The 21,491-nt window shown below is 40.1% G+C and overlaps 5 protein-coding genes across 6 annotated transcripts; 2 read left to right on the forward strand and 3 right to left on the reverse strand.

Annotated features, from left to right (window-relative positions):
- Positions 1–6,693: 6,693 nt before the first annotated feature.
- On the reverse strand, positions 6,694–8,531 carry LOC108369043 (transmembrane protein 19). The gene is made up of 4 exons (XM_017624019.1): positions 8,294–8,531; positions 7,979–8,227; positions 7,764–7,916; positions 6,694–7,700 (listed from the first exon to the last, which is right to left on the reverse strand). The coding sequence occupies exons 1-4, from the start codon at positions 8,409–8,411 to the stop codon at positions 7,222–7,224; spliced, it is 999 nt and encodes a 332-aa protein (XP_017479508.1). The 5' UTR covers positions 8,412–8,531; the 3' UTR covers positions 6,694–7,221.
- Positions 8,532–9,374: 843 nt separating this feature from the next.
- rept (RuvB-like helicase 2 rept) lies at positions 9,375–11,977 on the forward strand. Its single transcript, XM_017624018.1, has 2 exons — positions 9,375–10,023; positions 10,081–11,977. Exons 1-2 carry the CDS (start codon positions 9,556–9,558, stop codon positions 11,041–11,043), a joined length of 1,431 nt encoding a protein of 476 aa, XP_017479507.1. The 5' UTR covers positions 9,375–9,555; the 3' UTR covers positions 11,044–11,977.
- A 78-nt stretch (positions 11,978–12,055) lies between these two features.
- On the reverse strand, positions 12,056–15,696 carry nes (lysophosphatidylcholine acyltransferase 3 protein nessy). 2 transcript variants are annotated; one of them, XM_017624016.1, is made up of 5 exons: positions 15,387–15,696; positions 14,029–14,166; positions 13,221–13,958; positions 12,876–13,168; positions 12,056–12,805 (listed from the first exon to the last, which is right to left on the reverse strand). In XM_017624016.1, exons 2-5 carry the CDS (start codon positions 14,138–14,140, stop codon positions 12,461–12,463), a joined length of 1,488 nt encoding a protein of 495 aa, XP_017479505.1. In that variant the 5' UTR covers positions 14,141–14,166; positions 15,387–15,696; the 3' UTR covers positions 12,056–12,460. The 2 variants fall into 2 exon arrangements, with proteins under 2 accessions (XP_017479505.1, XP_017479506.1); XM_017624017.1 differs by having other exon boundaries at positions 14,029–14,182.
- Positions 15,697–16,579: 883 nt separating this feature from the next.
- Positions 16,580–17,676, forward strand: Bet1 (blocked early in transport 1). Its single transcript, XM_017624023.1, has one exon. The coding sequence runs from the start codon at positions 16,936–16,938 to the stop codon at positions 17,281–17,283; it is 348 nt and encodes a 115-aa protein (XP_017479512.1). The 5' UTR covers positions 16,580–16,935; the 3' UTR covers positions 17,284–17,676.
- Positions 17,674–18,967, reverse strand: Max (MYC associated factor X). Its single transcript, XM_017624022.1, has 5 exons — positions 18,719–18,967; positions 18,538–18,603; positions 18,210–18,317; positions 18,015–18,138; positions 17,674–17,870 (listed from the first exon to the last, which is right to left on the reverse strand). Exons 1-5 carry the CDS (start codon positions 18,755–18,757, stop codon positions 17,710–17,712), a joined length of 498 nt encoding a protein of 165 aa, XP_017479511.1. The 5' UTR covers positions 18,758–18,967; the 3' UTR covers positions 17,674–17,709.
- Positions 18,968–21,491: the final 2,524 nt, after the last annotated feature.

Raw genomic sequence — 21,491 nt, forward strand, 5'->3', positions numbered from 1 at the left:
ATAGAGTAAAACCCTCATTCAAAAAGAGTTCGCCGTGGGTAAATTTCTCGGTATTTATGGGACTTTTAACAATTATACTTGGAGTCCCAAGTGACTTAACTAAGCTCAAAGTATACCGCATGCTCTGAGACACTAGACTAAACAAGGGCACCTCTCAGGGTAGTGTTCTCTTACCGCTTATTTGGATTGTGGTCGGATGCGGCCTGCTAGAGAAGCTGATGGGTAAAGGCTGCCGAGCGAATTTCCAGATATCCTTTATGATACATATATTACAGAATCAAGTAACTCAGATGATTAAGTGGTCAGCGAACAGTGAGCTCGCTGTTAATCCTAGTAAGACAGAACTCATTTTGTGCATTCTGCCAATGGAAGACATTCGACTGGCGCTCAAGTACTTTATAGAGTCTTCGTCTGGAGGAATCGTCTAGAGAAGAATACACTAGTCAGAGAGCTGTAGCGGGTACATCGGGCAGTCCTCATTGGAATCAGTTGGGTACTTAGGACCAATCCCACAGGCTGCTGCAGTAGGAGCTGCGGTCAGATTTGGAGGCCCTGAGTGCTTAACTGGCTCTGGATTTGGACACTCCATTTAATATTTTTAGCACCATTGAACTCTAGCTCCACTTACATACCATCTGGGGATGAGTGGACGCGAGGCAGAAGTTGGAAATAGGCACCGGTGAACTTTTACTTGGATGAGTCCAAGCTTGACGGAACGCTTAATGGATGGGTAGTTTTTCGGGATCTTTCCTTCAACCTTATATTAAGCCTTCTCGATGACTGTTGTGTTTTTCAGACAGAGGTAGCTGCTATTAAAGAAACAATAAACTGGCTGCCCAATTACGTCAGAACGGTAAATGAGGTAAACATCTACTTGAAAATGAAAATGCATGACGGAGATTTGTTCCAAAATAAATCCCCTTGAAGCTAGTTGGGGTATGCCTGGCCTCTCTCTCAATTGCCTCTGATTATTTCCAAGTCATACTTAAATGGCTTCCAGGATATTACAGGAAACTGCGCTACGTATGGTTTTCTGTCCAGCACGCTCGGATCTGTCTCACCGAGAAAACATAGAGAAGGGATATTTTTGACTACATTCGGGTCGTACGCTCAGAGAAGGCCAAGCGCAAACCGCGACTGCAACTCTCACTTCTCGTATACTAAATTTCTACAGCTTTAATTTTCAAATAAACCGGACCATAATCCACACACCAAGCGTCGACCACGCCTCAATGATATCCACGGGGTATATGGTTGAAATCAGTGATTCAGGAGAACGATTTTTCCTGAGATTTCAGGACATTTGCATATAGTCACGTCGATATTCGTAGACTATGGCACGAGCTAAACCAAAACATGATAACCTGGTGCACTGATGGCTCATTGACTGGAAAGCGTACCGGGGTAGGCGTTGTTGGATCGGGGTTAAGATACTCGGAAACGGGAAAAGCGTATGTTCATTTTCTAGACTGAAACATACGCTATAGAAAAAAGCGCGGACCACCACCAAGCGAAACTACCGCAGTCAGAATATCGTGATCTTGACTGCCGGCCAAGCGGCTATCAGGTCCCTCACATCTCACCATAATGGAGTGCTTCGACAAGCTGAATACTCTTGGTATAACCAATCGAGTTTGGGGTCTCTGGATTTTTGGACATATTGGTATTCAAGTAAACGAGATTTTTGAGGAGCATTAACTCCTTTCATCGGCCCAGAGCCCTGCTGTGCCTAAAGAAAAGGGGCACTCTCTGCCCCAAAGCACTTTTAGGAACATATAAACTAAAACTCTTTAAGGAATCTATGAGCTTATCCAAGAATAACTTAAAAATTGTTTCAAAAATCCTGACAGTACATTGTAGGCTGAACTATCACCTGACTAAACTGGGAATTTACTCGCAGGAGCGATGCAGATTTTGCAGGACGAATATCGAGACTGCACAGCACATCTTAGAAGAATGTCCTGTACTAATACAAAAACACAAAAGATACCTCGGTGAACATTTAATAACCGAGGACGAAGTAAAATCTGTAGATTTAGGCTCCATTCTGAAGTTTCTCTCGGGTACTGAGTTAATATACACACTACAAATCTGTGAAGGGGGCACAATAGATCTTGAGGTCGCAGTATTTTATTCACAAAAATAGTAATAATAATGTCAGTGCAAAGGCAGGTGACGATCTGTTGAGCTCAAGAAGGTAGTTCTTTGGATAACCAGCCATGATTATAGCCTCTGCCCATACCAGTTTGGTCCGATACCGAAAAACTCCGCAATTGACACTCGCTCTACTTTCCGAAGATTCGCCTGTTGCTCATACCAAGTGCATACAGGTGCTCCGGTACATTGGTGCTTCCACTGTAATCGTGCGCATATTTTCTGTGCAACAAGTCCAAGCCAGTGCAATCGTTGTATTTGTCAATGAAAATGCATTTACGCTTCGAAGCTTGCCGGTAAACCACAATCGATTCATCTTAATTACTTAGCTTTCTATTTATTAGTCTCATAAGCACCAGCAACGGCTAATAATTCAATTTCATTACCAACGTCAGCAGCGTAATGAGCAGATGAAAGCAAAATTAGAACCTAGGGCTACACAGAAGTGCCCACTATATTTCAATTGAGCCATCAGCGTAAACTTTCTCGCCCACAACCACAAAAAGATTAAACTCGATTCGATATGCCATCGATCGGTAGTAATCGTAAGTATGAATGAATGATTGTGCGCAATGACGCGGCACGTTGATTGTTTGGATTGTGTGTGCCACATGAAGAATTGAAGATCACTCCGCTTAATGAGAATCTCATTAAAAGGGAGTATTTGAGAGATTTGCTACACCGCGGCTCAGTTATTTTATTTTATTTTAATTTATTAATTCCACTTGCATTAGCGCAAGTTTTGGACGGGTCACCGCAAAGCTTGAGAATAGCTACGCTGCTTTTCCCATTAGAAAGGCACAGTTTTAATTTTTTTTTTTTTTGCTTGGAGCAAGGGAACATCGGCATAGCCTTGGTATAAAAGTGTTAGCGGCGCCGGCGCAGTTATACATTAACAGAATGGCTACAAGAATTATCAGTACAACACCGTTATTACTTTGCATAATTTGCGTGTGTAAGTTCGCAGTGGGTGTGGTTAAAAATTGCCTACTTTTTTACCTAACATATCACTTCTTCTGCAGCTCGCGCAGTAGCCTTGGAGTCTTCAGCGGCGGCGGTGAATTCGACCAACAGCGCGCCAGTGACAGGGAATATTACTACAACGACTGAGGGAGCTGCCACCGCCATAACCTCCACAAATGCGCCCCCTAATACACATCAAGCGCCGCGACTGGTGCACGCCGATGAGTCCACTGCGCGCGCGCAGCCAGCCGACGAAGGACGCGCGGTCACACCAGTTGGCACAAACGATTTAGACGGGCGAAGCGCCTACATTAACAATCAGTATGTGCCAGATGGCGAAACGCTGCCATACAACGATACAGCGCCGCCACTCTATCAACTGCTGCAGGAGCAAATGGAACATATAATCGCTACAAGTATGCCGAGTGAGTATCGCTTAGATGATAATGCAGTGACGAGCGATACCACAGCGAATGGCGCTATTGGCAAGGAGATGAGCGGTTATGGTGCGCCGGCGCTACAAACGAATGCAAATAGTCCAGTGTTTGCATATGGCGCGACAAACTTCGAGGAAGACGATGACATGATAGGTCCTTATCGCAAAGGTGAGGCGGAGAAGTATTATCATGGCACAGCGGGCACAAAACCGAGCACAATGGAGTTGCCAAAGCCGATGATAATGGGTAGCGCGTCGAAGGTGCATAGCGGCGGCACGCGTCCAAAGTTGCCGTCGAGAGCAGCAACAAAAACAACAACCACCACCAGCACTACCGCTGCACCGTTACACTTAACGGGCGGTTATGGTGTACAGTTGCCGCAGCCCTCAAGCGCAACCACAACAACAACGCAGCAGTTTAAGCCACACGTTGTGTCGAGCGGCTATGGAGCTGCCATGCCTAGCTACAAACCACAAATCAAGGAGGAATATTTCGCCGCACCAAACAAGTACAGTTATGTGCATCAAAATAGCACTGTGCATATGCGTAAGCGTCGCATCACCTTCAAGACGGTTGCGTCTGCCTCGCAGATCATCTCTACACCTTTGGCAGATTTGATGTTCAAATATTCGATTGGCGTAGCGAAACCATCAATGTCGGCCGGCGGCAGTTCCTTGTACGAGCAGGAGGAAGAGCCAATGCAAAATTCGATCTCGACAGGATATAATGATAATTTGCATCTACCGAAGCGTACCTACGCGGGAAAGATTTCTCACAGCAGTTATCGAAAGAATTAAGAATTACTTACATAGTTAAAAGTTTTAGGAATAGGTGCTTACATATTTACTGAATTTAATAAAAGTTGGAATGTTAATGTGTGAGTTTCAATAACTAAAAAAATGTATGTCGCAAGTGATTTCTTACCATCTTACCGATAGGTAGATGATCCAAAAATATTGCCCGATAAACTTCTGACGCTTTGGTACGAGTAAAGTTGACCTACCCGCAAGACCTGTATCTGGGGTTTATCCAATGTAATGTGTGGTACGTCGGTCTTTTTTACCGTTTAAATAATGACCTACAGCAATGGAAGCCAAAGATTCTACTGGTTTGATTGCGGGAACCACTCTAACTAATTTGCATGCACCGACTTGAGGAGTTCTTACTTCATTCCGCGGACAACCCCAAGCAGATATCACTAAAATTACCATCCTCATCACTTATAAGCATCCTTTTTTACTGAAATGGACAACAGTTGCAAAATATGTACAACTACATCAGCCTCGAGAAGTCCCAGGCTTCCCTTATTTGTAAAAATAGGCCTTTGGAACCTAATTCATTGGCACATAGAAGATAGTTTAAACCTTCCACACCCCCAAAACTGGCTGTAATTCAACAAAACCGGTAGACCCTTTCGGCCGTAGTTTCTTTCGACCTGAGTTCGTAGTGGCTTGCGATTTCCCTTACCACACAGCCACAGCTGCCGGTCAAGCACCTTCAAATAGGTTGTGCGACAATGCCTGCTTGAGGCCAAGCTAATGCGAGTCCAAGCGTATAGTTATGTGTAAGTACTTATGTACATCTTCCAGTTCCTTATCGCAGGAGAAAGTAGTGTAGTGGGTCTGCCTGAGTCACATCACTCCGTTCTTTTCACTGTTCTAAGGATGATAATTGTACTCTCCGGGTGACAACTCTCTGGGTTAAATAGTATAGTGAAAAACTCAATTTCTGATGACCGATGATGACTTATCCTATGGTATACTTGTTGTTGTTGTTGTAGCGGCAGTGATCAACCCCCCAGGTTACGTCATGAATCATCATATTCATCCTCCGGCTCTGCATGAATGAGGCGGAGAAAGTGGGCGGAGTTGATTGGCACGGTCCAGAGCGCCTCCAGTGCCAGGGTCATAAGGTTGGAGACGCATGTGAAGAGATGATGGGTGTTGTGAGAACTTTCCCACATGCGGGGCAGGTGTTTTCCACTTCTGTGTTCAGCCGAGAGAGGTAGCTATTTAGACGGTGGCACCACCCAAACGGAGTTGGACGTTTCATTTCACAACATGGTGTTATGGTCTTTAATCGCCACCATCTAGCTTTCTTCGTACGTAGAGCTGCGTTCTGACATGTTTGCAGATTTTTTCACTGCGTGTCATTCTTCCCCGCTGTCCACACTGGCGCTGCGTAGTTTGCCACAGACCGGCCGATTGCCTTGTAAGTTGCGAGCAGGCTTTATTTATCGGCTCCCCAGGTGCTGCCGACTTTTGCACTTTGCTCCTGGCCCGTAGTTTGTTTCAAGTGGCTAAGACGTGTGCGGAAAAGGACAAAAAGCTTTCGAACTTCACTCCCATAATTTCGGGGTGATTAGTCGTCGGTATTTTCGCGCCATCGACGAAGACGTCCAGTTCAAGCCTGATCTCCTTGGGCCCTTTTTAATCCTACGCGGCTTGACTGACGGCCGCACAGATAGCTGGTTATCCACCGCTTCGTCCGAGCTGAAAGCGAAGAGTCCAGGACGTCTTAGCAGAGGGTCGCGTGGTTCATCGTGTCGAATACCTTCGACAGGTAAACTGCGACTAGGGCCGTCCTATCTCAGGGGCGACGTTGGTTCAGACTCGCTAGTCTGTGTGATGTCGTTCAAAGCTATGGTCGTGCTATGCACTGTCCTGCAGCCATGCTGGTGTTCGGCTAACTTCAGATGCTTCGTCAGGCAAGGGAAGACTAGTGCTTCCATGATTTTTGCCACTGCGGATAGGAGGGAGATGGGTCTGTATCAGTCTCCTACGTCCACCTTCTTCGNTAGGGAAGCCTAGTGCTTCCATGATTTTTGCCACTGGGGATAGGAGGGAGATGGGTCTGTATCAGTCTCCTACGTCCACCTTCTTCGCTGGCTTGAGAAAGGGAATGATCCTACACATTTTCTAGATCTCGGAGATAATCAGGGTGGACAGTAACAAGTTAAAAGCGGCGGTCATGTACCCTTGCTCAACTTTTATGCTGTTACAATAACATTGACAATACATCTCTCCTGCTTACGGAAATGGAGTAGAGATGACAACTCAGCCTTTTGGAATCTCTCCTATATCTAAGTAAGAAAAGAAGACTAAACACCTTTTCCAAGTTTTAACAGACGCCACATATGCATTTCATTAAGCTCGTACAAATGTTTATTAATCACATTTACTTACATACATGCGTGTTATAATACAAATAGCTGCAATAATGCTTTAATAAATTAATTAAATAAATCCAGTTCTTTTAAGTTATCCCTTCGAGACGCATCACATTTTTTATTTATTTTTTTTTGTTGAATTGGAATAACATTTTTACTTTGAGTAGCCGGTAAGCGCTATAAATCAGTTCGGTGTTTTCGTTTTTAATAAAGTTCATTACTACAGAACACGTTTTTAATAAAAAATTAGTAATTATTATCCTTCGTCGGTAGGCGATTTAAGTAGGTAGACGTGTTCAGCAAACATCTACATACATATGTATGAAGTAGAATTAGAATGGTTTGCAAAAAACTCTAAAAAAGGATTTTAAACAACAAAATATTAGCACCGTGCAATACATTAAAGTTAATTTCACTTCATTAAAAATCTTGATAAACATTTTTGCCGAATATCAGCATCGTTCGGGTTGATCTTGATAATATTTCCTTTCAACCACCTCAAACAGGCCAAAACTTTAAAGCAATCAAGGGCATACTAACACCTGTTACAATACTCGAAATTAAGTTTACACTATGATTGTCTAGTATGCGCAAACCGCTGATTTGACGCACGCCCGCACCGGGACACTCAACAATTTTGCCTTCCTTATCGATGCCCGAGTACTGCATTGTAGCGCCAAGTATTGAATCCACCAGCGAGCCAAACAATCCACCAATGCCACCGAATATGACAAGAGGCCACTGTGGCGGACTAGTAAGTAATGCATGAGCGTCAACAGTGTAGCGTACAGTTAAATAGTAAACGAACCCTACTAGCACACCACCCAAGACACTAGCGACAAGTCCTTGTAACGAAACGCCACCGTTAGTGCCCCGCGGTACACGGCGACGTGTGGTAATGAGAAATGGTTGCCTTTTAGATAATACACTGCCCAGTTCACTTGCCCATGTATCGCCATTGCAGCATGCGAAAGCGCCTGCAGAAGTGTGTGACGTTAATAGGTGTGGCTGATAAGCACTTTGGCGATAAAATCACTTACTCATAACTGCTACGCCCAACCAGCTGGAGCGATACTCCTTTGTAAAGTCGATGGGACGCTCACAACTGCCGCAATCTATGAGATATAATATAGCCAGCTGTGTAGCCATTCCGCCATTGCATAAAACCTGTACCCAGTTGCGTTGGCCTTCGCCTATGAGTTAATTGCTAACTAGATTAGAGTAATTAAAAGCATTTTTCTCCCATTTTACGCACCCTCTTTAAAATCCTTTTCAAATTTCCGTTTTAAATGTGCGCGGAACTTGGTCGCACGCGAAGAGCTGAAAAAGAATGCCGCCAAGCTTGCGAAGAATGCATGATTTGCTATGGATAAGATGAATGCGAAGAGTATGCCCAATACAGCACCCGATTTGTTAACCGATTTCCTGCGTAGCGCAATCATCATAAGCGCCAGGGGCGCCAAAGTTGAAAATAGCCATCTTGTCGGCGGTATCACAGGGGGCTCTGCAAAGAGCAAAGGTGCTGTAAGTCCGCTTATCGAAAATTATTTATGAGCATGTATTAATTTACCTTCGAATTCATTAGAGTGCCAAAATTTCGAAAAGGCCAAATTACCCAGCCACATAAAAAGGGATAGTGGTATGGAAAGACTGCAAAATATCACCGGCAACCAGGCGTGGATATCCATCTTGCGCACATAAACTTTAATTCAGTATATCAGCAATGAAAACAGGATTGTGAATATTCCAAGTTTTTGGATAGCGGAATGCACTTTCTTAACTGGACTTTTTCACAGAAGCAAGAAAAAACAGTGGAAAGTAAACATCAAAACAAAAAAAGAAAGTGTGTTCTTCTTTTTNAACTTTTTCACTGAACCAAGAAAAATCAGTGGAAAGTAAACATCAAAACAAAAAAAGAAAGTGTGTTCTTCTTTTTGTTTGCCTAAAGTTCACAATCAAAGCGACTGTTCACGGTTACCTTATTTCACCTCCAAATCGCTATGGTTACGCCGAGTTTACATAAGGCAATTCGGGACAATACTATTGGGAATATGTATTAGTTGTCAAATTGTCGTGCAAATTGGGGCATGCCTTCTCTTTTCATCCAATCAAAAAACGTACTAGGGTAAAAGAGAAGGCACGCTTCTGTTGCGCACTTTCGCTACAATTATAACGAGTTGTCCCTTCTTATTATCAACGTTCTTTGACGTGACCGAATTGTACAAATTACTATTCAATTCACTGCCTTCGAAAAAGTGTGAATGTATTGCTATTATCTTGGCNTAAAAGAGAAGGCACGCCTCTGTTGCGCACTTTCGCTACAATTATAACGAGTTGTCCCTTCTTATTATCAACGTTATTTGACGTGACCGAATTGTACAAATTACTATTCAATTCACTGCCTTCGAAAAAGTGTGAATGTATTGCTATTATCTTGGCAAAATTGTCTCAGTAAACGCCGGGTTATTTACCAGACCAAATCGTTCCAAATCCATTAATTATAGTTTAAATATAAAAGACCTGATGCTTTGGCTTGATGCATTTCTGAAGGCACCCTACCTTATTCTCTGAATTTTGTTACTGGCTAATTTTGACTTGCATTTGCTAGCGAACAGAGCTTTTATCAGCTGAAAATGGTGAAATGTAGTACCGCCAAACGCAAAATGCAACCATGCGTTACGAATGTCAACTAAACAGAAGAAAAACACGTTAAACAAATGAAATTGCAGGCGGCCGGCAGAATTTCCTAGCAACGAAAAAACAGTCCGATTTGTAGAAATTTTCAGGCACAATTTTAAAATAAATCGCTCGCTGGAAAAATATTTGTGAAAAATGGCAGATGGCGATAAGATTGAAGTGCGTGATATAACACGTATTGAACGCATTGGCGCGCACTCGCATATACGCGGTCTGGGTCTGGACGATGTGCTGGAAGCGCGTGCTGTATCACAAGGCATGGTGGGTCAGAAGGATGCTCGCCGCGCTGCCGGTGTTGTAGTGCAAATGGTGCGTGAAGGTAAAATCGCTGGACGTTGCATATTGCTCGCTGGTGAGCCAAGTACTGGTAAGACAGCAATTGCAGTAGGTATGGCACAAGCGCTCGGAACAGAGACACCATTCACCAGCATGTCTGGTTCGGAAATATACTCGCTGGAGATGAGCAAAACAGAAGCTCTCTCGCAGGCGCTGCGCAAGAGCATTGGTGTGCGCATTAAAGAGGAGACTGAGATTATTGAGGGTGAGGTAGTTGAAATCCAAATTGATCGGCCAGCAACTGGCACGGGTCAAAAGATTGGAAAGGTATGTTTGTGTTTGCTATGATGCTCGTTTGGTTGGTTTACATTTTTCCTATTATAGGTTACTCTGAAAACCACAGAAATGGAGACAAACTACGATTTGGGCAATAAGATTATCGAATGTTTTATGAAGGAGAAAATTCAAGCAGGCGATGTTATAACAATCGATAAAGCTTCGGGCAAGGTAACCAAATTGGGTCGTAGTTTTACACGAGCACGCGATTATGATGCCACCGGGGCACAAACGCGCTTCGTGCAGTGCCCTGAAGGTGAACTACAGAAGCGCAAGGAAGTCGTGCATACCGTGACTCTACATGAGATCGATGTCATCAACAGTCGTACACATGGCTTCCTCGCACTATTCTCAGGTGACACAGGGGAAATCAAGCAAGAAATACGCGATCAAATAAACAATAAAGTGCTCGAGTGGCGGGAAGAGGGCAAAGCTGAAATAAATCCAGGTGTACTCTTCATCGATGAAGTACACATGCTGGATATCGAGTGCTTCTCCTATCTCAATCGTGCGCTCGAATCCGACATGGCACCCGTAGTTGTGATGGCCACCAATCGCGGTATCACGCGCATACGCGGCACCAACTATCGCAGCCCACATGGCATACCGATCGATTTATTAGATCGTATGATTATCATACGTACAGTACCCTATTCGGAGAAGGAAGTTAAAGAAATATTAAAAATTCGTTGCGAAGAAGAAGATTGTCTCATGCATCCGGATGCGTTGACCATTTTAACGCGCATTGCCACTGACACTAGTCTACGTTATGCGATACAATTGATTACCACAGCGAATTTAGTGTGCCGACGACGCAAAGCCACAGAGGTAACCACTGAGGACGTGAAGAAAGTTTACTCATTGTTCTTGGATGAGAATCGCTCGAGTCAAATATTGAAGGAGTATCAAGATGAATATATGTTTAATGAGATACAGGATACTAACGAGTGTGAAGTTGTGACAAAACGAGAAGACGCTGTTGGTGGTGATGATCAACCAATGGAACACTAAATTATAGTGAAAGAAAGATGGGAATTTTAATGAAGTCTACTTGCATACATTCGAGCACACTTGAACTTTGAGTTAAATTAAAAAAAAAGCACTGCATTGTTTTATGATAATAAAAATATGTAGTCTAGAAAGGCTTTCAATAGATGGTTTGGTTAGGGGCTATGACTGTTATGAAGGCACATAACAACAGTGAAATTTCACGCCTATCAATTTCCCAAAGTCAAATAAGTAAGTAATACAATTTTTTGGTGTATTAGAAGAAAATTGGCTTATTTATTTTACGAATTGATCCAATGTTAATCCCATTTTTATCTTAAAAAACCGTTCACAGTTTGGTGCATTCATACATTTCATATGTTTGTATGTAAGTACGAGTATTATGTGATCGGAAAGTAATAAACAGTTCAGATATATTTCTTAGTTGGTTAATTGAAGTCAACGATTGTAAATATTGTATATTTTACTATGCTTCTCCACTGACGTTCAACAACTACACTAATTGCTTAATTAAAGAGTTTGGTTGCATTGAAACTTTTAATAATTATTATTCGAATACATGGTTTTTTTATTCAGAAAATTAAGTATTTAACTTATGCAAGAAAACGTCTATTTTCGTCAGCTAAAAAATATATTTATGTATAAACTATTAGGCGTGCCTGAGATTTGTATAATATAAAATAATTCAATGTGTTATAATAGACTTTTACTGACTAGAAGGATGTGCCACTGTCAAATACAAAAAAATACTATTCTTTAAAATTATACAGCTTTTCTGACAATGATATCGGAAAAAATTGCCTCAAGTTTAAAATATTGCTAGTAATAAGCTTCTTGCATTTTGGTGAAAACCACTTACTGGAAATTAAACCAGCTGATTTTTTAATACTTAAGTTAACAGAACCAAGGTAGGCAGCCAATGCGCTTATATAAAAAACGAAATTAATATTTAGCACAGTATAATATTTAGAAGCTTATAAAAATATGCGTGTCTCACTTTTTCGAATTNGAAACCACTTACTGGAAATTAAACCAGCTGATTTTTTAATACTTAAGTTAACAGAACCAAGGTAGGCAGCCAATGCGCTTATATAAAAAACAAAATTAATATTGAGCACACTATAATATTTAGAAGCTTATAAAAATATGCGTGTCTCACTTTTTCGAATTTCACTTTTGTCAACAGCCTTTTTTCTTTGCAGAATTTATGTGGGCTATCACAGAATCCATCGTAGTTAGATTTTTCGTAAAATCTACGATATGCGATCACCGGATCCGAATTGCTACGGCATGATGGCATTTTCGTAGATTTCACGAAAAATCGGACTGCGATGGATTCTGTGATATCCCTGTAAATAATATGCTTGCAGTAACAATTACAGCACAATTTCAATGCCTCACCTATTCATAAGTACATTTACTAATCTCTCTTGGCATCATTTGTCTCCGCCACTGTGGGCGAGAGTGTTGTTGCACGGCCAAAAGTATTATCCTGCTCACGTCTCTTAGCTGTTCGCTCAAAATATTTAAATGCTTGATAGAAAATCGTCCAACCTATAACAGCCACGAAAACAAAATAATTGACTGATCCATATGCCTTGATCCAACGCGGATAACTGAGCAGAATAAATGGTGTCATACACCAGCCGATATAGAAGAGATCGTACAATTTTTGGACACAGTATTTCAGAGCGGGATAGACAAATGGCGGACTAAAGATGTCAGCATACACATCGATTTTGCTCTTAGCCCAAACGCTGGCAAACTGCAACAATGAATATAGAAAATCAATCAACGTATGAAATACGCATGTATTAAAATGCTCTTATACTTACTTGCTTCTCCACTGTCACAGTCATGTACTCATTGAGGAATGCCATGTAATAGCCGCTGTGGAAACCGTGCCATACGGCCAAGAAACCCAAAGCAGCAGCATAGCTGATCGTGCGATTGTTTAGAAACTTCAAACGCTTATAAACATATTGTCCAACCCATTGATTTGTGTTCACGTTAAATGAGTGCACATAATGCTGCATAGAATAGCCAGTTTCTAATATGAAGAGGTTTACGTTCGAGCAGCCGGACCAATCGTTTTCGCCATTCTCCTTCTTGCCCTTATAAGAGATGCCTATAAAATGTATTACTATAAGGGCACATCTTTTAAAAGTAACGTTACTCACCCAAAATCATGAGCGCACCCTCTGTCAGCAGCCAGCAAGCCACATACTTGCACAATGACAATTTTGCCCACACACCCAAATAGACTAAACGCCAAAAGAATGGCACTTTCGCATACTCATCCGAAATAAAGTAGGAATCGGGGAAATATGACGCACCCACCTGCCTAACAATTAAGTACGCAAGTCCAACTGACATTCGCTTGAGGCCGGCCTCGTTGCCACCTTCAAATTGCATAAATTCGCCCTCAATGAAACGCTGATAACGGCGATATGCAAATTGTGGACCAATTAGAAACGCACAAGGAAAATAAGCGAACGCAAATAGCTCAAGCACCGAGGGCATTGAGGCAATAGCATTTTCCTGCTGCTCTTTCGAAAGCTGTTCACGCTTTTTCAGCCCATCAGTAATGTCAAAACTGAAGCCGATCAAACGTAATACCAACACGCAATGTGGCATTGTCCAAAGAATATCATATTCATTGCTTTCGGTGAAGTAATAGCCCACGAGCAGATAAGACATGTGAAAGACGAAATTGATAATAATAAGCTCGCGCGGTGATGAACGGAGAAACCGTGCCAGCACATACGTGGTGGCTATAGCAATTAGAGAATGAGAGGTATCGCGTCCGAAATTAAACAGGCACAGCAGCAAGCCCCACACCAAAAAATATAAGTGATGCAACAGTTTGTTGGGTTGGTGAATGAGCACCTTCCGGTATACGTAAGCAATTCCATAGCCTGGAAAATAGTAGAATATAGGAAGTTATTTATTTTATTAAGTTAATATTTTTGTGTACAAGAACATTACCTGTAAAAATTGATAACAGTAAACGCAACGCAGCTTCCGTGGCACCAAATGTATGCGCTAACTTGCCAATCAACCCCAGCGCTGGGGCGTCACCAGCCTCCAAAGTCGACATGTTTTAATATTAAAGTGCAAATCACGCTACAATTACAAAACACAACGAAGATGTTGTAAAACAACATCAATGGGATTGTGGAGAGAAAATTATACAAAGTCATAAGCCATTAACTACATAGTTTATCACTTTATTTAATGCTTAACGAGCGTTTGTATGAAACGCAAAAAAATGAATCACTTTTAACACCGTAGAGTATGTATGTATGTATATTAATAAGCGCATAAAACTGGTGCAGTTGTATGTAAATTATATGTATGTATCTGAGTTAACAAATAGCAGCGTGACATAGAAACGCGATTGCGTTAGTTTAAAAAAGCGTTTAATATTAAATACTAAAATAACTAAGCTATGTATTACCGCCACGTTCAGCAGGACAATGAAAAGAAAAAGTGCAAGATGGGGCATTGGCAAATTGCCACAAAGGCAAAGTGCCAAGTAAAATCGACTAAGAAAGTCAATACGACATGGATGTGCTTCAACTTATCAAATTTAAAATTAAGCAACGCCATCGACAACGACAACAAAACCGACCCTATTGAGGCTGCACGCTTCTTAGGGCTGCCGTTAGTGGAACTTGACGGCAACGACTGAGATATTAACCGATCTGGGTGAGGTTGTAGTAGCCTCTACAACAACAACAACAAAAACGTAGGGCCACAACAACAGCCATCAAGTGGGGTGGAATACAACATACAGTAGGCAAGGCTGACTGATAACGCTTTCACTGATAAGGTGGTTTGTTTGGCAACTATGTTGTTTATATACATATGTACAAACAAACATATGTAAGAACGTTGTTTATTTTTTTATGACTTTGATAAGCCAAATTATAATTGTAGCTTTTAGCGTAAATTTTAATTAAACTTATCAAAAGAATGACGAGCAATATTTGCAGATAATAGAAGTCAGTGGTTGAAAAACAATTACGTGAATTCGAATTAATAGACTAAAAATAGATTTGACAAATTAGCGGTTAATCAAGGCAATAAACAATCGAATAAGTAATATGCGAAGCAAATATTTAGTTACTCTTGTAGATATAAATACGAAAGCTTGTTATTATTAGTTAAAAAGCTTGGCATTAAAACAACAAATAAGTTTTGCGTATTCTTAAAATTTTTTATAGCACCAGTGGCTTTAGGCACTACGTATTGATTATTCAAATCAAATGCATACTACTATTCATATATGTATGTATGTATGTATAAAACAATATTATACATTTTTTTAAGTTATTGCTTACCTTGACTTTGTTATGATTTTGGTCACCGTCCTCGCACCAAAGCGATACCAATTTGCGTTTCACTCCACCAGCTAGATAGGTTTGTATGAACGTGATTTTGTTTGCGTATCAATTTATTATTTAAAAGCTTTGAGCTGTTATCTACGCCTTTTACACTCGACTATTACAGCAATCAGAAAATTTTTCTTTTAATTACACACTATTTCAATTTAATATTGATTTTTAGCATTTTTTGCAGCCAAAATTTAAAAACCCAAATTCATGATTATCTAAAAACGAATACTGAAAAAACACAACGAATCCTATCAAATGAAAACAACAACAGTTTTCGCCCATGACACCTGTCAGTGCATTTATTTGTTTACTTCATTGTGAATGCTTTTTTTCTTTCAAGTGTTGGCAAACGATATGTGATTTCTTTAATTAAAATGGGTTTATTGCAGCCCGTCTTCATGTGCTGGAAAATCTCGCTTGCCTATACTTTCACAAGCTACAAAGGTTTTTTTTTGATATTACAGATTTAATAGTTACCGGCTTCTTCCAAGGCGAATCTATACAAGGTGGTGTTATCGGATCCGCTGATTTCAATGCGAATTTGTACCTTTTGTCAAAATGATTTTGTTCTGTACTGATTGTCAATGTGCGTATAATTTGTCATTGTATTTTTTTTTTTCTATTAATACCGTTGTATAAATTAGCCTTGGCTTCTTGTGTCAAATTGAAAATTTTCTCTGTAGTTCCACACACACTTTTAAGTAAAAATTTTACTAGCAGAAATTAGCAGGAGAGCCAAAAAAGAAGAGCGTAAGAAAGAGAGAGATGCTAGTTTCTGCTATTTCTTTGGGTTAAGAAACGCTTTCCAGCAGAATTTAGTAAGTGCTCATTTACACATGGCGATTTTTTTTGCCGCAACTCGACGTTTGTAGGAGAGAGCGTGACGAGGAAAGGAGAGGGGCACCGAGTTGCTCGTGCTCGGGCGGCACGCTTTGTGCTCTCGTTCGACTGTGTAAATTGAGTTAGCGGTTCACAGCTGACAACAAGAATTGCATACACAAAAATCGTCGTGTGTAAATGAAATGAGCAACATCAAAGGGAATGTGAAAAATCGCGTCGACAAAAGTTTCCATGTATAAACGCAGTCTAATAATTTGTGATAATTTTTTGTTAAGAAACAAAGCTAAAATCTGCTACTAAATCTATTGTGAACTCATGATCCAGAGAAAACAGAGAACGTCAATTATATGCTAAAAATTGGTAAATTAGTAAAAGGTATTGCAAATAATTAACAAAATAAAACACAATGAATGTGTATTCCAACGCAAAGTAATCGTGAGACAACTAAATACAGCGAATAGAAATAGGCAAAGAAAAACCAGGTCAAATACTATAAAAACAAAGGCAGGTCAACTTCGCAAGTTGAACCCCCAGCCCACTTAACTGACGTGTCAACAGGAAACTATTACAACAGCAAACCACCCCTTGCCATTTCAAAAAACTTGACATTTCCACACCATTCCCCAGCTTAAATCTGGCGCATTCCAGCAACAGCATGCGACGTAACAACTATCCCTACCAGCCACTTAACCAAACGTCAGGGCACAGTGCGCTGGCACCCGATGCGCTAGAGGAAGAGAATGAACGCGCGGCAGAAGAACTAAAACACAAGATCGGCGCACTCAAATCACTCACCATTGATATTGGAAACGAAGTGCGCTACCAGGACAAATTATTGCGTGGTATTGATGATGATATGGATCGAACGGGTGGCTTTTTGGGCAACACAATGGCGCGAGTGGTACGATTGGGGAAGCATAGTGGCGGCCGTCATATGTGCTACATGTTTCTCTTTATATTATTTGTATTTTTGATACTGTATGTTGTTATAAAAATCAAGTGAATATAGCGCTGTTTATGGAGGCAAAGTTGAGAATTTTAGTCAAGTATATTGGAGCTTGAAAACAAAAGTAAAAGTCATGAATGCGACCACTTAAAGTGAGCTGCCCAAAAGAGATCGTCATATAAATAGAATAAACTATTTTTGTAAACATAAAAAATATATATTTGTGATTTTTTTAATTGTAAATAAAATCTAAAAGAAGATAGCCTACAAACTAGTTATACATATTGTAAAAGAAGTTCCATTCAATCATCATTACACTGTACGAGTACTTAGCTTAATTGATTCGTCTCTCATAAGTGAGGATAGTTTTGTTTTTGTAAATATAAAAAAGGGTGGGCCACCTACAAAATATTTTTTTGGACGCCATTTGCGCTATATATTTCACGGTCATAGTGCACGCGTGAACTGAGAGTCTGTCAAGTTCTATGCTTGATAGGAAGTTTTCATCTTTTTGCTGCGTCGACTGAAATCTTGGTCATCACCATCAGAGCTATCAGCTGCCGTGGCTTGATACTCCTGATTCAGTTGCTGATATTCGTTGGGATCTATCACATAGCCTTTCTTTGCCTCTTCAAGCATGCGAACTGAAAGTCAAACATTTACTTTTTGGTAGGTGATCTCCATGATCCAATAATTATGAATTTATTATTGAATCATGGGTAATCTCTGAGGAGCTTATAATCTGATGTAATCTAATATGTTTCAATATACATATATTTCTTTCTTACTTTGGGCTTCCAATATTGCATTTTGCTTTTTTATATCCTCCACATCCTTTTGATTAGCTTGTATTTTTCGTCTCATTACTTGTATGCATTCCGTTGTCTTCTTCAGTATTTGTGCACGGCTAGCCTGTGGAAAATTGCACCGAAAATTTTCTAATTGCCCATTATTACTGGCAAATTACTGCAATTGATACATACCTTTTCACCCTTAAGTGTTGGCACAGCTTCGCGTAGACTGGTAAAACTTTCCTTTATATGATCACGTCTTTTACGCTCCAAAGCATTGTGATGTGCACGCTTTTCGGCCTGAAAATATACAAATGCTCATACATGTAGTTACTTCTCGTGATTTTTTTTTTATCTATCCTCTATACATTGCAAAATCAAGTCCCACTGGTGGGATGCGAGTAGGTCGATAAACCGCAACAACACCACTCACTCTCTGCTGCCGTTGCCCACCCTTCTCATATACATTCAACAGCACGCGCACGCCAACACAAAGTGTTACATAGCGACAGACACTCACCTGCGTGAAATTTTGTGTGCTTGCATGCCTTGAAGATTGCGCACCATTGTCTGAATCATTATCGTCCTATGATTAAGAAAATAAACAAATTAGTTATTGCACTAAATAATATAATTAAAATGTTTGTTTTGCTTCGCAATAGTTGTTGCTACTTTTATTTTTGATGCCGATGCTTCCTTACATCACTTTCAATGTCAATATCCCTTTCCTCATCGCTCATTTTCGTTTCTGCGTGCTCAAATTTCGGTAATTTTTATAAATATTTTCACTTTATAGCTTTTCCCACTGATTTCAATAAAATATTTTCTATATTTTTCAAGAAATATTCAATTTGCCTACGCAATTCTTATTTGGACTCCAAATTTTACACGCAAAAGCAAAAAAAGCACACATACATACAGGAAAACGTGCAAGTCAGAACATGGAGACAATGAATGATGTGATAATGAAGGCGGAATGCAGNAGCACACATACACACAGGAAAACGTGCGAGTCAGAACATGGAGACAATGAATGATGTGATAATGAAGGCGGAATGCAGAACTAAGAAAATTCGGGCTGCCACTTGGAACGAAGTAAATTAGTAGGGTGGTCAACGAAAAAGCGGCTGTAGTGGTTTCGTGTACGCAAATTCGAAACAAAATGCCAAGTTATGGGCAAGCATGTATTTTCTTCGGGAAATGTTTTACCTTAATTGGAGGCTGGTACAAAAACTTTTCAAACTTGAAGGTGTAAAGACCAAAGAATTTAATGATCTGTCTCTCTTCATCCTCCGACTACAGGGCTCCTTAGTGAAGCCTCTTCAAAATCATTACCCTCAACAGTGTTGCCAGGTCTTCGGCATGAGAAAACGTCCCTCTTGGACTGAAAAAACGTCATTTCCTACCCAAATGCGTCTTTTTAAAATGTATGCACACAGAATTGTTCTTATAAAACTTTTATTGTGTACAAAGGTACATAAGTATATATGTAAGGTATATTAAATTGTCATTTCGACAGAACATATTTAAAATTCATTGTAAACTGGTTTGAGATCGTTAATATAAATATAATTTTATACACACACTTTCATTATACAAAAACTGCAAAGTTTCAGCTAGATTTTTAACTTTTTATTCGAATTTTTAAGAATTTTTTGGGTATGCAGCTTGATAGCCCATTATTTTCCAGGGCAATAATGTGCAAGTTTTCAATTGCTAAAGAATCGTGTTGATTTTTAATATTTTTTTTCTCTTGTAGACATTTGGTTAGGTGGTCGGTTGTCGAAAAAGCTAAATTACGTTCTGCTAAGAAGGAAGATAGCAATATTTCAGCCTTTTTTGCATTTATTACATTTTCAATGAAGTCTTAAAAAAGTCGCCTACTTTTTTTTTACTTTTTATGCTGCTACAGTTTTTTTGTGCTTTTGCGAGCGTGCCTGTTGCAATAGATCAGCTCTTCCTGATTTGGCTTTTAATGTGCAATTGCAAACATTGCAATAAGCCTCGTAACCTCAAGTGTTTACAAAACCAGCCTTTGCACGCGGGATCCTTAGTCCAAGAATCCAAAAAAATGAGCGTACGCTTGGTTTGCATCATATTTAAGTCATTTGTGTACAAGAGATAAATATCTTTTGAAGAAGCTGCTACAAAAAACAAAGCTTGTTAAGATTTATTAAGAAAATAATTCAAAATCAATTCTACTTACAAGATTTAGTAACAGAGAAAAATTATTGGGAAGGTAAAAAACGTCATTTTTGCACAAAAAACGTCTGAACGTCAGCAAGATACAAAAAACGTCCAATTGACGTTAAAAACGTCAACCTGGCAACGCTGACCCTCAACCAAAATAATTTATAGTGCAATATTATAGGTGCATTCTTTTGCTACCCAGCTGCAAAAGAACACAACAACAGAACACTCGCTTAAATGACGAAATACACGCAAGCAACAACACAAACTCGGCTATTTATCCGAGCTCAACCAGGTCGGTTAAAAAATACGCGACCTGAAGGGTAGTGTTGTTAAGTGAAAATACTGCTCTAATGTGTTATGTTAACGGGAAAGGGGAGAGGGAAATTGTTATTTCCTTTTATACGCAGCTTATATTTTAATAAGTATACATATTATGCCATTATCTCGCTTAATTACTCATTTAGATTGGTTTTTGTATTTAAATCCCGTTAAACTAATAACATGTTTCTTTCCAGCTACCAACAGGGTTACCTAAGTAGCTAAATGGAAATTTTATCCGAGTTGGGCGTTCTTTTGTCGCTCGCTTATAAAAAAATGCAGAGCGTGCCGTTATCCATATTGCTTCTGGATGTCTCCTTCTTTTGTTGTTGTTGTTGTAGCAGCATACAAATTCCTGAAAGAGTTTTTGGGGAGTGTTGCTGGAGTGACAGTCCTTGGCCAGATATAAGTCTGGGTCGTTCCGGTTACGTAGACCCGACTGTCTTGGGAACGTTCCCTCCTTCTTTTGTCCTTGAATCCGCTTTAAGCCGAAGCAGAAATGGTAAACTAAAAGCAGCATAACACATTTCTGTCTTAACAGTAGGGCTGTTCAGGATGTTGTGCAAATGGTCTTGGATTTGATACACGNAATCGTATTTAAGTCATTTGTGTACAAGAGATAAATATCTTTTGAAGAAGCTGCTACAAAAAACAAAGCTTGTTAAGATTTATTAAGAAAATAATTCAAAATCAATTCTACTTACAAGATTTAGTAACAGAGAAAAATTATTGGGAAGGTAAAAAACGTCATTTTTGCACAAAAAACGTCTGAACGTCAGCAAGATACAAAAAACGTCCAATTGACGTTAAAAACGTCAACCTGGCAACGCTGACCCTCAACCAAAATAATTTATAGTGCAATATTATAGCATGAACGAAAGACACAAGATCACGCGGGACGGAAAGAACGAAAAAAGTTATTTTCTAGCTGCCGAAATCTCGACGCCATCTTTGCTGTAAGAA

This window comes from Rhagoletis zephyria, unplaced genomic scaffold (assembly GCF_001687245.7).
Source record: "Rhagoletis zephyria isolate East Lansing unplaced genomic scaffold, Rhagoletis_zephyria_1.1 Rzeph_scaffold_03475, whole genome shotgun sequence".
Lineage (NCBI taxonomy): Eukaryota > Metazoa > Arthropoda > Insecta > Diptera > Tephritidae > Rhagoletis > Rhagoletis zephyria.